We start from the raw sequence: 16,258 nt of genomic DNA, 5'->3' as shown, positions 1-16,258 counted from the left end.
CCCTCACCGGGCCCCGCCCAGGCCCCCAGGCGAGGAGTCCCGCCCGCGCACTGCGATTGGCTTCGGCTGGGCGGCTGCGGTGAGCCAGTGGCCCGAGCGACTGTCGGGAAGCTGTCGACCCGGCCCGGCCCGCCTCCGGGGTGCTGCCCCGCCCCCGGGGTGCCGCCCCGCAGGACGCGGCGGCGGCGGCGGCGGTGGCGGCTGCGGGGGCTGCGGCGCCAGAGGAGGCGCGCCGAGCCGTGCGCCCCGCGAGCTGCAGCGGCCGCTGCGAGGTGAGAAGGGGCGCGGCCCGCGGCCTGCGGAAAGGGCGGGCGCCAGGGCCGGAGATCCGAGGCTGGGAGTACCAGCTTTGCCCCAAGTACAGGAGCTTTAGGATGGCGCGAGGAGCGCCGAGGGGAAAGGAGAGTTTGGGGGTCCGGGCCCGTACTCCAGGACGGATCATGGGAAGACAGAAGCTCCGGCGAGGAGGGCTCCAGCGCGCGCGCGTGTCGAGAGCGTGAGACTGTGTAGCTGTTAGCGTTGCTGTATCTGAGCGTGTGAAAGAGTTTGTGTGGCACATCGCGTCCCCGAGTGCGCACTGACTGGGGTGTGCGGTGTGCGTGGGAGCCGGCGTTCACCGGCATTACTGACTCCGTGTGGGTTTGCGCGCGACGGTCTTGTTTTCCTAATACGCGCAGGAATGTGCGTGTCCCGGGGTGCGCGTGATAGGTTTGCGCAGCGCGGATGAGCTCCCATTTTCCGACTACCGTTTTCTGGATTTGGGGGAATCACCAGTGAGTCTCAGAGGATCAGCGCCCAGGATTCCTGAGTACGCGGTCAGCCGCTTCTGCGCTGAATTCGGCGCCGCAGCGCCCTGGAGGTGCGCAGCCATTGACCCACCCGGAGCGATCTCCGCTGCTTCGCCGTATCCCTGCTCTGTGACTTCTGTCTCCGCTGGCTCCCTGTCCCGCTAGAGGACTATGGACAGGAGCCCTCCGCTTCAGGCCTCAGTTTCACCATTCGTTCTAAGAGGGCTGGTCGCGGTGGAGGCGGATTTGGGTGGGAGGGCCCAGGGGGCGTCACTGGAATGCGCGGGTGACTATGGTCGTCCCCAAGTTTGGGATCTTGAAAGCCATTGCTGCGCGGACTAAGAGGCTTCGCATCAGGTGAGTTAGGGTTGAGGTAGGTGTGGTGGCGCAAAGCTATTTGAGACCTGAGACCTAAACCGTGGGGGCAGTGAACTGCCAAACTTGGGCCCAGCAAGAAAAGAATCTGCTTCCCTCATTCTAATGCGCCTGTACCGTCTCCCCACTTCAGGAGCCTGGGTGACCCCCAGTCGTGCGCCTCGCCCAGGAGCCATGCATTGCGAGGTGGCCGAGGTACTTTCAGACAAGAGGCCCAAGGAGGCCCCCGGTGTCCCAGGCCCTGGTCTTGGAGCGCACATGGCCTTCAGGGTCACGGTGAGTGGCGGTGGCTGCGTTGATGGAGGCCCGCGGGACTTGCTACCTCGGCTGCCTGTGCCACCCCAGCGCACCCACGACCTCCTCAGGCCCCGAAGTCCCCGAGACTACAGCTCGTCCAAGGCTGCCTTCGCTGGAAAGGGTAAGTCGGGATCTGCCAAAGTGCCTGGCCGCGGGTGTGAGAGATTCCTTTGTAGGGATACTCTGGAGAACTTGGTGAAACTTTCTCCGGAGTTCCTCAGTTTCTCTTTTATTGTTTGGAACTAATTTGACAGTCTTGAAAGGATCCCTGCTTTAAGAAGCATCTAATTTAAACTCAATAAGCACATTTTGGGGAAATGTGCACAGAAAGTTCAGATTAAGTAACTTTGCTTCTGTATGTTTCTGATAAAGGTTGTGTGAAATGTCAAAATTTTATTATATGTTAGGGGGAGTAGGAACTCCTGTAACTGATATTTGTTTCTGAGTGGCAGAAAGCATACTTTGAAGTGTTCCAATTGCCTTAAATAACAAAAACCAGAGGCCTTCAGCAGGACCCTCTCCCCTCTTGGGACCTCAGTTTCCCCATCTGTCAAGTGAGGAATTTGTTATGCCAGACGGTTTCTAGATTCTTGATGGAAAAGTTTCTGAATCTATAATCCAGCCTGGGTCAGGTCTTGACTTAAAAATATCTTTTCTGTACTTGGTGCTCTGGAAGGGTCCTCTTGGCCAGAGTCATTTTTCAGTGTCCTCTGCAACCACTGAAGCTGGTGAATAGAAGGCAGGCCCAGTACAGGTCATGGCTCAACTCAGGGATGCCTTTGCTATTCTCACAAACATGCTCACCTCATCATAGTTAATTATTGAGCCATTATTTATAGGCTCCATGTTGACAGATAATTAACCAGAAATTGGAGAAATTGTTAAGGTCCTGTGCCCATCCTCCCCCTTTTTTTTTCTCCTTTGGGAGAAACTGAAACTTTGGGGCTTGATCATATCAGCACTTGGGACCTCTTCAGTCTTTTTCCAGGTGATTTTTAAGGAAGATGATAATTGTGTGTTTTATGGCTGTGGACATCCCTTCCTCAGCATCAGCCCAGCTCCTTAAAAGAGGTAGGCTGGCTGGCTTCCCAGTTTGGGGCCTGGTCAAATGAAATAAAAGTATAGTAGTTTTACTTTTTTAAAGAAAACACCTGACTTCATACACAAGAGCTATTTCTTCATATATATATATATATATATATATATATATATGTGTGTGTGTGTGTGTGTGTGTGTGTATATATTTTTAGTTGTAGATGGACATAATATTTTTATTTTATTTATTTATTTATTTTTATGTGGTGCTAAGGATCGAACCCGGTGCCTCACGCATGCAAGGCAAGCGTTCAACCACTGAGCTACAACTCCAGCCTCAAGAGCTATTTCTTGTCTTCTTGTCTTAAGCATCAGTCTCTTCTCCAAGAGATAAAGATCATAGTTTAGGATAGGTATGGGAAAGAATACATACAGAGTACTACTGCTGGAATACACATACAAAGTCTCTTTTACCAGGGAGAGAGAAGTGTTGCATAGCAAGATGAGTTATGTTTGCCGCCATGAGTCCCTGGCTTGCCCTGCTCCACACACGGTCCTCCCTTCCACACATACCCTCCTGTAACGACTTGTGTTTAAAAAAATCATGGCTGTCATCTGCAGATTCAGCCTTAGTGAATGCCTGTCCCAGACATAACCTTTATTCTACGCTGTGGTTAGAGATCTTTCATCTGATGCTTTGCCTACGATCTTTCTACTTGTAGTTCTCCAAACCCCAATTATTTTTGCTTATGTCTAAAATAAGGCATATTGCATTTGGAAAGGACAGAGGAGGATAAAGGGATAGGAGAAAGAGCCCCTTGCTTTGTACCTTAAATTGGACTCTGTGGTTACTTTTTCTCCGAAAGGATTTTAAACTGCTTTTCTTCACAGCCTCCTGGTGAGGCTGATGGGATGGGATTTAACACACCTTTGAAAGATGAGGAAACTGAGGTCTGCAGGTAGGGAAAGTGTCTGCTATGTAGAAGGCCACCCAGCAGCTCAGGGGCTCTGCCATCATCCCGCCTGGGGAGAAGGGAAATCTCAGGACAAGGACTAGGAGAGGTTCCGACCTGGCCTCTGTGTTGCTGTAGGCATATTCCTCACAGTCAAGCCAAGTGGCCTGAAAGGAAACCAGCACCCCCCAGGGGATCTTCAGCAGCCCTCTTAGACATGCCATTAAGGAAGAGGCACCGGGGCTGGGGATGTGGCTCAAGCGTGCGGCCCAGGTTCGATCCTCAGCACCACATACAAACAAAGATGTTGTGTCCGCCGAGAACTAAAAAATAAATATTAAAAATTCTCTCTCTCTCTCTCTCTCTCTCTCTCCCACTCTTTCTTTAAAAAAAAAAAAAAAGGAAGAGGCACCTTTTTGCTGTGCTCACCCCCACCAAAATAGTCAGCAGGCCACGTAACCCTTTGAAAATGAGGTGCCTAGCTCCAAGCTCTCAGGCTTATTGGAAACAGACAGAAATACCAATTTAAACATATTTATTAGCTGTGCTGGAAATGATAAGACCCTGCCACCTATGCTCTGTGGGATGCTGGAGGATGTTATTTCACTCCTCTGAGCCTCAGGTGTCCTCATTTATGGTGAATTTTCCCCGAGACTTGAATGTGAAAGAACTATCTTTGATGCCTGGTTATTTTAAAAATTACTAGTGTAAGGAGTTTAATGTTCTCAACCTCTGGTTTCTCGTAATAATGCCTACCTCATGGAATAAATAAAGCCAGGGTTATAAGAATGCTTTTTATACTAAAACCGTTGGAGAGGTCACTTTTATTAATTTGTGTAGGGTACCATGCTAGAGATGGTTGATAGTTTAGGTAAAGGGGGTATAGCCAGGAGGGAGAAAGATTTTATTCTTAAAACGTTGAGTGTGAAAGGTGCCAACTCTGGTAGGTGCCAACAGTGGTGTACGAGTCAGGGGAAGCTGAAAGGTGCCACGCTTCAGGTCTTCTGTGACCATTGCTGCCCAGTGACTGGAGAGAAGACCATACTGCGTGGTCGGGGGTCAGGTTTCAGATGATCTGTCTTCTGCTCCGGACAGATCCTAAGCAGAGGAAGGGAGTGAGTTCTGGAATTCAGCAGTATATCCATACTTGTTGGGTCCTGTGTGTTTCCAGATCTGAACCGGGAGGCACTGGGCATGGCACGACGTCATGGACTAACATTGTCATCATTTACAATAAGAATCACGATCTGTTTATGGCAGAGTCCCGCTTATCCAGATTCCAAACAGCTGGGAAGGACAAATTACCAGATGCTGCGTTTTTCTTTCTTATTATTAAACACCAGACACTGCTTTTATAAGTTCTGATGAGGAAAGAAGGTAAACATCTGGGCTTTCCGCGGGTGGACAGCTTTGTGGCGATGGCCGATGATGCTTATTCTCTGTGCACAGCACTTTACAGTTGTTTCCACACCTTCCCTCATCAGTCTCTGCCTACCCTGAAGCCTCTTCCAAAGGAACAAATGTAGAAGTGCTTTGCGTCTATAAAGTACAGGGCAGGTACTGGCTCTTGTTGACATGACTCCCATTTTATAGATGAACACATGCAGGTTCAGGGATTTGATCATATCTATCTACAGACAGTTAAGTGGCAGTTTGGGAGGCTTCCAGCTCCAGATATTTGATTCTGGTTCCACAGCTTATACCTTCTATACATGTGTGCTGGTGGCCCAGAGCTGATATATGTAACCAAGGCCTCATGAACATTCCCAGAGAATTTAAAATGTCTTGCTTTTGATATTTCTTCTGTCTTGAAGTTTTGGAAATTGGTAACCGGTCTCTATGCCATGTCTAGGAAACTTTGTAGTTTACCAGATGATTTCATGTGTCCAAAACCCAGATAATGAGGTCACCATTTAATCCATAGTGTCTCCCTGGACCCTTTCCACCACATCCCGAGACTGCATACATCCTAGCAAAGAAGGAGATTGATGGTCACTATGAACGTGAACTCTACCATTAGTAAAAATAGCTGCCGGGACATAGCTGTAAATGTCAGGAAGTACTGAACCTTGTAGCAAATAAATAAATAAATGGATAAATAAATAAGTCTCTGAAAAGAAAGAAAAAGAGGAGGAGGAAAGCAGTTGTAGGTTGTGTGTATGGACATCAGGGCTGGCGGTGGTGGGACATCATGGTTTCGGTGTTATTACCTGGTTGAGTTTCTCCATCTGAGCAAGTAGCCAGTAATATGTACTGGAGAGGTTTGGAGAGGCCAGCGCATCCGTAATAGAAAGGTATGAGTTATTTTTAAAGCATTTCCCCCCTCCGGCTCTGGTGGGCAATTTGCTTGCATTTCATCCATTTTAAAGTGCTGGTCCTGTGATCCGGAAATAATCAGATCCAAATTTTTTTCGGTGCTTGAGGTTTCAAATAAGGGGGAGAAAAAAACCTGCTGGCCAAATGTCAGGCTCAGTGAGACAAAAGAGAAATAAGTATGTGTGTGGGTATACAAATGAGATAGGAGCATGTTGCGTCTACAGTCATGAGAGTTATGTATCCAACAAATCTTTTATAGACATGTAGCGGAAATATAATTCCTCAAGATTCCCTAAGAATCTTGTGCGGCTAGAATTTCTCTTCCCTTCCTGCCTCCCCAGCTCTCTAGAAGCTGCTAAGACTTGGCGGGCAAAATGGAAAGGGAATCATCACACGAGATCGTGACTTAATTTAAGGCCCTGTTTCTCGGTCATTTACCTGTGGCACTCAGCTGGTCAAGGTCCTGGGACCCTCCTGGGTGTGGAAGCGGGGTTGCTGTGTTTGTGCAAATTTCTTTGTATGCTGTGGTTTTTCTTCACACTTCTTCTAGGGGGGAAAAAAAAGACAAAAAACCAATCCCATCTCCAGTTATTCATCTCCTTGCGTTTCATTTGCGTGAGAAGCCAAGTTCGCCGGCACACTTATTTTTACAGTGCGTTAAAATCCCATTATAGGCATAAGTGCACAATGAATCATTTAAAAAATATACTCTTATGTTCTTTGTTCTGAATGTTGCATAATTATCATCATTTTCTTCGGTTTTATTTTGTGGAGTTTGGCCAGCATCCTAGAAAAGAGGAGAGACTAAAGTTTGGAAAAGTTTTTCAATCCTTTTTTGGGTAGGATTAGAAACAACAACAACAAACAAATAAACTTTTTTTTTTTTTGGAAGCTACCCAGTGGCTATCACTAACTGTGGCTTTTTCATCAAGAAGATAATTTCTCTTCCTTCTCTCAGTTTTCTTGGGAAGGAATTCCCTGTTTGGAAACCAACATGGTGGGACTTCAGTAACTTCACCTTACATGTATGGCTATAGTCAAAGGGAAATTATCGTGTGTGGTTTCTATTTTTTTTCCCCCCTAGTACTGATTTTAGTTGCAGTTAGTTTGGACTTCAAGAGTTGGATTATTTCTTTTGGTAGGGGGTCGTTTATTTTTGTGTTTAAAGGAACAGATAGTTCAAGGGGGAAGAAGAAATGAAACAAACTTCACCGAGCTTTGAAAAATTTGACTGCATTATATAAAAAGCGAGCTGTAATAGTAGGCCAGGAGAAAAGATCAGACTCCTGAAATATTTCTGCTGTTCGCTTTCACAGCGCTAATGATTCTAGCAGTTTAAAAACGGACTTCTTGTTTATCAACAACGGCTGCCCAAATTAATAGTTTACAATAAAAAAAAAATGCTTTCGGCATTGGAGGCAAAGTCCAGGGACTGACAGCTGAGTTACTGAGGACAGCAGAAAAGAAGGGGGAAGAGTTTTGTGGCTGTTTTGGTCTCCCAAAGCCTTATTTATAAGAAACTGAAAGAAAACAGGGGCTGGGCTGTGGTGGGGGTGGAGAGAATACAGCCTTAACCCAGTGGTCTTACAGTTGAAAGTCACTGAAAGCATCTGTTTTCTTCTTTCCCCGTCTTCCCCTTAAACTCCAAAGGGTTATTCCTTTAGAAGGGTTCCGGCGGATTGAGTGGATTGCGTTAGCATTACGAGCTGTGTTTTTAAAAGTCAGCGTTTGAGTCAGATGCACAAGAGGAGCCCTTTAGCCCGTTAACTGAATAATGCATTTCCTGTATGGCCTGAATTTATTTGGTGGTTATGGTTGGGCCAGCCTGGAGCACACACATGTGCCATTGTGTAGCTTCGATGCACGTGGGGTTGGTCTTCCCTTTGAACCTCGGTTTCCCCATCTGTAAAATGGAGAGCATTTTGATTGAATGATCCCTATTCCCTTCCTGCTCTGATACCACAGGATTCCACACTAATTGAGCCGGGAGGTTTGGGAAGGATCCAGGGTGTAGAAAGAAGCTGTCTTTGTCTCAGGCCAGGTTCTAGACCTGTCCTGGGAAGTCTTGCCTGCTGAAGGTGAGCACAGAAAGAACAGAGGAGAGAGGGTGGTTAACCTTTATTGAGCCTACTATGTGCCAGGCCGGACACATTATAACTGTGATCACATTTCATTATGTCCAGCAGCCCTAGCGGTATGGAGGCATTGCTGTCATTTAAAGGTCAGGAAAGTGAGGTGATTTGTCCCAAGGTAGTTTAGGTAGTAAGTAGTGGAGCTGGGAGTTTTAAACCCAGGTCTGTCTGAAAGCAAGGACAGTACTTTCCCCTAAAGCACATTACTCTCTCTCTTTTTTTTAATATTTATTTTTTTAGTTGGACACAATTACTTTATTTATTCATTTTTATGTGGTGCTGAGGATCGAACCCAGAGCCTTGCACGTGCTAGGCGAGCACTCTACCTCTGAGCCACAACCCCAGCCCCAAGCACATTACTCTTAAAATCCCTGTTGCACAGCTGTAGCTGTGGCTGTAGTGTGCCCCTAGCCTGGGGGAAGGGAACAGGAGGCCCCCTGGAGCACCCCTTTCTGAAACTTCACTAATGGGCAGAGGTGTGACTACAAGGGGAAGCTGTTCCATTAGGGCACTATCCCCAGTCTTGCTGCAGCTGTGGGGGAGGAGAACGGTTCCCGGTTATGATTCGGGTCCTCAGGAAGCTGGGGTATGGCGAGGGTTTTCAGGGGCTGTGGAGTCTACCTTTCAGAAGCAGCGGCACCCCCTGCCCACTGGTGATTGTGGGTGACAGCCCCTGTCTGCACCATCTTGCAGTGTGTGCCGAGGCCCCAGCTGTGGTCTCCCTTCTGCTGTTTCCCAGGACATTGTTGGGATGAGAATTCCTGCTCGTCCACAGCATTCTTGGTTATGGAATACATGCATCTCCGAGCACAGTGGCTCAGGGAGCTGTTAAACAATTGTATTCTTTTTAATCATTTGGTGGCATGAAGAATGGGCTCAGGAGGGAGAATAGGCCAGGGATCAGGTTTGAACTTGAGAGTTTGTGGGAAATGGGACTTTCATGTTAAATAGTGAATAGCCGAATGCCCTGCAGAAGGCAGAGGTCCAGGTTGCGTCTGTGGCCTTGCACGTGCGTTCCTGAGATGTGTGCGAGTGAGTTCTCTCACACTCATTCCGAAAACCATACCGCCAGAGCCTTCTGGTCCAGGCTTTTTGGCCTCTTCCTGGAGACGCTGGGTTTGAGAGGGGGCAGATGGAGAAGGATCAGAGATGGCCCTGTTTGTGCCTTCAGCAGCCCGAGGACTCTTTTAGATGTTGTTGCTTTTGTTTTTAAATAACAGGTTTGCTGGAAAATAAGGCTTTCGCGAGAAGCCAGAGAGGACCGTAAACCTGACTTGAAAAAGACAGATCCCATTTGCTGCTTTAAGCTCTCCGGAGGCCTGGAGATTAGGTTTATTTTGGAACGCTGCTGGACTATATGAATTACTTCTCTGAGCGCTGGGTATTTAATACCTAGTAGAAGTTTGTATAAGAGTTGATGATGTATTTTGCCGACTTTCCAACCCTGTAAATAAATTACACGTGCCGGCAGAGGCTGCCAGGATCCACTGTGTCAATTGAAGCTTAATTTTTATCCTAAACCACTTAATACTTTTGTCCCAGCGAGCAGAGAAAGTTACCAGGTTTCACCCAGCAGCGGGCCTATTGCAAGATAAAGGTGGCTTCCAGAGCCCGGCCCAGGCCTCTGTGGATTCACCGATTTTTGGTGGCTAGGTAGCTTCAGCATTCTCAAGTCCAACCCTCAAGGCAGAGGATGATAATATAATTTTAAGTGTATCGTAAAAATGAAACTCAATCGCTTCCACTCCTCAGCCCTGTGTCTCACCCCCGTCTCTGGAGAAGACGGCTGTAATTATGTGTTGTGTCCCAAGGCCGCCTGCGCATTTTATCTCATTTGAGTGCAAAGCCCAGGTAATAACGTTGGCATTTCCAGCACGAAACAAAATAGGGTTTCTAATTTGGAGACACTATTAAATATTTCATGCTTCAACCAAACTCAATTCTTTTTTTCCTATAATAAGTTTAAATATTAATTCTCTGGAATGTCAGATGCCTAAAGCTAGGCATTTAGTGATCTGCAGTTTCAAGTATCTCGAAGAAGGTTTATGAAACAGGATATTTCACTGGGAGGGATGAGTAGTGTGTTTCAGAGATATCTGAATTCAAGGCAGTGTCTTCTGATTTACTTTTTAAAGGGAAAAGGTCATAAAATAAGTTGCTTTATGTGCTGAAGGATTAAGTGGCTTAGACTGAAATAACAGCAGGGACTTTACTGGTTCCCCCCCCCCCCCCTTTATATTTTAACAATGCTATTTGGGGGAGGGGGGTGGGTCATTTTCCCGCCTGCTTGTCTCCTCCCCTCAACTCCCGCCCCCCCCCCCCCCCAGCCAGATGGCTTTAATTCTAACCAAATCCCACGCTGAGGCCAAATGATTGATCAAACAGTCATTTGTACTTACGTAGTGCTCTTTGTGAGAATATCTCCGCACTGGAGCTTCTTGCTGGGCAGGCTTTCTTTGGGGCCTTTAAATGTTGATTTTCAGACACATCTGGGGGACTTGGAGAGGTGGGGGTCCAGGGGCAGATGGAGAGCCAAAATCCCAGACCTTGACTCCTCAGAATTTCTTGCTTAAAACCTTTCTGTTACTTTCCATCTCAGATAGCAGGGGTATCTGAGTTTTCTAAATACAAGGACAGTAATCTTCCCTCTGGCCTGATGACAGTTGTGATACTTTTAATGCCCATTGATGGAGAAGATACCTGATGAGGTTTAGGTAGCTACTCACTTTAAGAGCTTTTTAAAACAGATTTGTATTTATCTAACTATAGTAGCATCTATACACATCTGCAGAGACATGGTTTTGTGCTACAGAACTGTTTTTGGTACATACTTTGAAGATCTTCCCCGAACTTACAGGTTGGTTTCTACAAGAGAGCCCTGGAGCCAGCCCACGCAGCTCTCGAACCCTACCATGGTGGATACTGCCCAGATCGCCACCTGAGATAGGATTAGATGGGGTTCCGGGGAGGATTGTATTGTTCTTCTTACTCCTTTCTGGGCACCATTGAGGGGTTTTAAACTGGAAAGATCTTCCAAATCATATGGTTTATCCAAGCGCCATAAGGTTTGGAGAGGCCATGTTACTTGTGCAAGGGTGGTCATGGGGCTTTTGGTGTCAGAACTGGGTTCAGATCCTAGACCTTGGACAAGTTCAGTGAACTCTGAGCCTCAGTCTTCCTTACCTGTAAAATGGAGATACTTCTTGTCTCAGATCATTGACATGGGGTTTGGGGATTGAGATAAAAAGTCTGCAGAGCACGTGGCTTGGGAGCTGGCGCAACAGGTAGGTCACGGAAGGGAGTTGGTTGTTGCGCTCTCTAAGGACGGAGCAGGGACTAGGTCCCAGGTTGGCTCTACCTGCTGCTGTCTGTCCTCTACACCGTCTCACCCTATCCCTTTACTATATTCTTTTTTTCTTTTTTGGTATAATTGAAAGAATAAGAACTTGGAGTCAGACTGAGGTATGGAGGACATAGATATCATTGACTGCTGTCTTGACTTTACTCTGAGCTAGGGGAAGGTCAGTAGCTGTGGTCCTTTGTGGAGTGGGGGAGAGCTGCCTTAGCACAACTTGCTGACAGGTCCTGACCCTGGGCCAGCCCAAGACGCTCAGGTAACTGGTAGTAACTCTGGTGTCTAGTAGGATGGGGATGGAACTGTCTGTGAGGTGGGTCTAAAGGCACAGATTCCTTCCCTTGCCTGGGTTTGTTGGGTTGGAAGTTGCCATTGGACTTGACCATCCCTTTGAATTACCTCAAAGCTTCCTCCCAAATTTAAGGTGCTGTTGCCCTCTGCTCCCCACAACTCCATGTGTGCCTATGTCTGCAGTACTGCTGTGGCTTCTATATGTTGATCCCTCCTGGGTGTAGATATCCCATGAGGCCATCATATCTTGCCCCATTCAGTTCTTGTGAGATGGGTATCATCATCTTCATTTTAGAGATGAGGAAAACTGAGACCCAGAGACGTTAAGTGACCTGCCCCACTCAGATCTGGCAGGTGGTAGCTACATGCCCACCTGGCCTTTCCCCACTCCTTGCTACCTCCCTGGGTTCTGCTGCCTTGAGTCTGATCTGGCCTATTCTTCACACTAGAGAAACTGCCTCCTCCAGCCAGAATCAACCTCATTCTCCTCCTTCTCACTGCCTGTGTCACTTTTCTCTCACTGAAGGTGACAGTCAGGTCTTATAGATGCCTGGCTCATATTCCTCCCCCTGGGGCGGCAGGCTCTGAGATGGGTGCCTCTGATGGGTGCCTCTCTGACTTACTGGTGCAGTATGGTCCAGAATAGGCTGAGTGCTGGGCCCCAGTGGGGTTGATCTGTCCCTCTCCCGTGAAGGTGGAGCTTCCTGGAAAGTCCCCAAGCAGATTTTTAGTACAGCAGCCCAGAGGTTCTGGATTTCTAAGATTCGCTTCCCCATTTGTAAAGTGGGGAGAAGGGTCACCAGTTGGCCAGCTATCAGGGCATATGTGGTGGAGTGTGTTAGGGTATCCTGGAAACTGGGAGTGATGTCCCTGTGTTTAGTGGGTGATTGGTTGGTTCATTGCTATTGAATGCCTGTTCAGGTTTGGGGTTCAGCCCGGGACATTAAATGTTAACCAAGCCCTAGCCTTCCCAGAGCTCTTAGCCTGGAAGGCAGGTGGATAGTGAGTGAGCATTCTTAGGGTCCCTCCTAGACTGACCTGGTCCCCAGCCCTCCTCTGTGCAGCATCTCTACTGTTTCATGTGGTGTTCTGTCCTAGGCAGACTCCTGTCTTCCAGCCTGGTGACCTCAGACAATCTCACTGGGCCTTAGTTTTTGCCAAGTTATAAAATGGAAATTTTTGCCATCTCCCCTCTTGAGGATCCTGTGAGAATCAGTGAGGTCACGGTGGGAGAGAGCTAACTGCTGGGGCCTCTGAAGACAGGCAGCCCTCTGCAGGACGCTGGTGGTGGTGCTCAGGCAGGTTAGTCTAGGGACGGGGGCTGCCTTGACCAGCCCTTTCCTTGCACCCATTGCCAATTCCTGCTGGTTCAGCTCCTCTCGGTGTTTCTGGTTGCTATGCACTCAGAATACAGAAGAGCTGTTTGCCAGGGAGATGCAGATTGTTTGTATTGGCCACTCAAGTAGGGGACCCTGGGACCACTGGAGACCCTCAACCTCGTCCTTCTCTTCTCTATCATTTTCATTATACTGTATGTAGTCACTGTTTACTGAGCACTGCCAGACACTGGGCCAATCTTTTTTTTTCTCTTCAATACATCATATTGTTTAATTTTACAACCACCTTCTGTTGTGTAAGTGTTCTTCCACATGAACACTTACATGAAAATGAATGAAAACATTAAATGTTAAATGAAAAATTCTTTCTTTTAGTTTTACTAACTCCATTTCCAGTGCTCAGTAGACACATGTGGCTAGTGGCTACCATATTGTGCAAATGTAGAACATTCTCATCATCACAGGAAGTTCTGTTGGACAGTGCTACTCTGGAATACTATTCTTTAACCTGATCATTTGTTCATTACACATTTCCTGACTCCCTGTCCTATGCTAGGCTCCTGATCATTTGTTCATTACACGTTTCCTGACTCCCTGTCCTATGCTAGGCTCTGTGTCCTTGGCTTCTGCCTTGGAGATCCTTCAGGGGAAAGGGCAGGCAGGTGGATGTACCAGCTTTGCCAGCTGGTTAGCAGGCTTGGTTCCTGTTGGGGAAACAGATCTGAGTCTCAGGGTCTCAGGGTTCACAGGACAGTACTGACAAGAGATCAGAACAGGTTTGCTTGATAGGTGGCCTTGAGTGGCCAGGTCCTGGTGGGCGGGCTTTGCTGGGCCCTAGAGAAGCAATCCAGGGCATCTGGCTAGTTCCAGCTCTTCTCTGGAGCTGGAAACAGGCTGGCGGTGCCTCACGCAGCAGCTTAGACAGAAACCTAGGGATATTGTTTTATTCCTATAGTTCCTGACTTCCAACCAATTAGTCTTTCTCCTCATCCTTCTTTGGGAGGTGGCTGACTCTTTGAACATACTTTCATTTGTTAATCCTTATTTTTTCCGCTTATGTAAATACTACATACTTATTGTAGGAAATCTGCAAACTATAGAAACATAGAAAGATGGAAATAATACTTTCTTATAATCTCACTCCTAACAACTATTATTTACAGTTTGGTACATTTCTTTTTAGTTTTTTCCTATTGTTTAGCTGTATATTAATATATTTTTATATCATTGAGATCATTCTGAGTGTAGTCATGTATTTATTTTTATGTTTAACATTCTAATTTAATGAAACTTTCCCATGTTATTAAAATTCTTCATAAACATCCAAAAATAGATGCGATTTTGTTGAATTTGTTAAATTATTTTGAGTCGGTGATACATTAAAACGGTTCCAAATTTGGAAGCTCCAAAAAGAGTACTTAGAGAACAGCAACCTCTTCTCTTCCCACCCCCCAAACTAGTGATGCCTGAGGTTTCATCTGGCCTCTCAGAAATAGTTTATGTGCATATATGTGAATTTTTGAATATATGAGTTTTTCAGCCTTTCTCATGCTGCAGTGAATATCTTCCTACAGCAAACTTCATTTGCATCTCTGATTATTTCCCAAGGTGAAAGTTCCCAGGCTAAGGAGTAGGAACGATTAACACATCTCATCTGTAACCCTTTAGAAAGTTGTTCTCCTTTGCCCAACTACACACAGGCAGAGTCTTCTCGGAGAATGTACTAATCTGTGTCTTCACCACTGTTTCAAAATTCCTGTCCCGATTTGAAGGTAGCAGTGACATCTGGTCATCATTTCATTTTGCATTCATAGGATTATTAGTGTGGTGGAACCTATATGGTGTGTTGATGGACAGTTCTAGCTCCTTGTCTGCAAATTGGTGCTCATAATTGAGGTCTGACTATTTTACTGATAAGATTTAAAAACCGACATCCTTTGAAGTGTCCTCATTAAGAACGTTAATGCTTTGTTCGTCGTATTCGTTGCTCATATTTTTATGAGTCTGCTGCTTAAACAAGTTTTTATGATGATTTTGAAACAAAAACTTAAAATTTTTCATGTAGCCAGCTTTGCCAAGATTTTCCTTTGTCATTTACTTCATTGCTTTTCTTTCTGCCTCTCACTAAGCCCCATTGTTTATTGTTATTACTATTTGCGCTAACTTATTTTATTAATGTTCTAAAAATAAATGTTTATTTTTGGCAAAATAATGCCAAACTTGGCTTTTTAAATAGCCTGATTCAGTAGGGCCTTCAAGAGGTCTCTGTGCTAACGCTATGGCCCCCCAGGGCCCCCACCCTCAGCACCTGTGGAGCTGCCCACCTCCAGGCAGCGCCCCACTGTGCGCACTTCTGTAATATGGCGGCCTGTCTGGGGCTCGTGAAGTTGTTGTTTTGTAGCATTTTCTTCCACACATCTCAGTTACAAAAATAAAACCAGTCATAGAGAACCCTCTCGTGGTGCCTCTGCTGGCACAGTCGGCGCTCCCAGTGCACCACACACACAATCCCTTTTGTTCTCCCAGCAGCCTCGTGCAGGAGCTGCTGTTCTATTCTCTGATTTGTAGATGAAGAAACAGATCTGCCTGGCGCAGTGGCACACACCTGTAATCCCAGTGACTCAGGAGGCTGAGGCAGGAGGATCACAAGTTCGAGACCAGTAGCGAGGCCTTAAGCAACTTAGTGTGTCTCAAAATAAAAAAAAATAAAAATAAAAATTGCTGGGGATGTGGTTTAGTGGTTAAGCACCCCTGGGTTCAATCCCCAGTACCTAAATAAATAAATAAATAAAAATAAAAAACAAAAACAAAAAACCAGACCAGAGTGGGAAAGTAGCTTGTCCAAGGCTACACAGCTGGTGAGTAGGGAGGATGCCTCTGTAAAGGTTACTGCCGCTGTGTCAGGTGAACTGTCCCTATTGTCTGGTGGCTTCCTATTGTGATAGGTGAGGATTTTGTTCTCTTCAGTGATCCCTCCTGCCCAGTCTCCCACCTGTACACCCACCTTGGTGCATCACAGTTCTGTGGTCAAACCAGGGCCCAGCTGGGACCTGCGTGATGCGAGGGCAGCTGCGGGGGACCCGTGCTTTCTGGGTTCTGGCTGACACTGATTTCTTTAGTGGATGTGACCAAGGTGTTGGCTGGTTCTGAGGCAGGACCTCAGGTGCCTAAGGTAGACTCTGGTTTTGAGATCCCTGCCCTGCATGCTTTGAGAGGATGATAGAGTGGAGGTGGAAGAGCCCAGAGAGAGGGTTTCTTTGGAGAGTTGTTGAGGCCCTGTGACATGTACTTCCCCGTGCTAGATGGTGAGGAGGGCGCTGTTCTTCCTCACATAGCTCATGAGCCTGGGCTCAAAGGGGACCACACAGAGAGCAGTGCA

At 46.8% G+C, this 16,258-nt stretch overlaps 1 protein-coding gene across 3 annotated transcripts in view; it reads left to right on the top strand.

Annotated features, from left to right (window-relative positions):
- The first annotated feature begins 1,337 nt into the window (after positions 1–1,337).
- The window catches only part of Glis1 (GLIS family zinc finger 1), a 195,086-nt gene continuing 180,165 nt past the window's right edge, over positions 1,338–16,258 (top strand). For all 3 annotated transcript variants that reach the window (XM_071617853.1, XM_027945025.2, XM_071617852.1), the window contains exon 1: positions 1,338–1,581. In XM_071617853.1, the coding sequence (XP_071473954.1) occupies positions 1,338–1,581 (244 nt within the window). The remainder of the gene's footprint in view (positions 1,582–16,258) is intronic.

This window comes from Marmota flaviventris, chromosome 10 (genome assembly GCF_047511675.1).
Source record: "Marmota flaviventris isolate mMarFla1 chromosome 10, mMarFla1.hap1, whole genome shotgun sequence".
Taxonomy (NCBI): domain Eukaryota; kingdom Metazoa; phylum Chordata; class Mammalia; order Rodentia; family Sciuridae; genus Marmota; species Marmota flaviventris.
The sequence above is the reverse complement of the archived record's forward strand: the minus strand, read 5'-3'. Positions and strand labels throughout refer to the sequence as shown.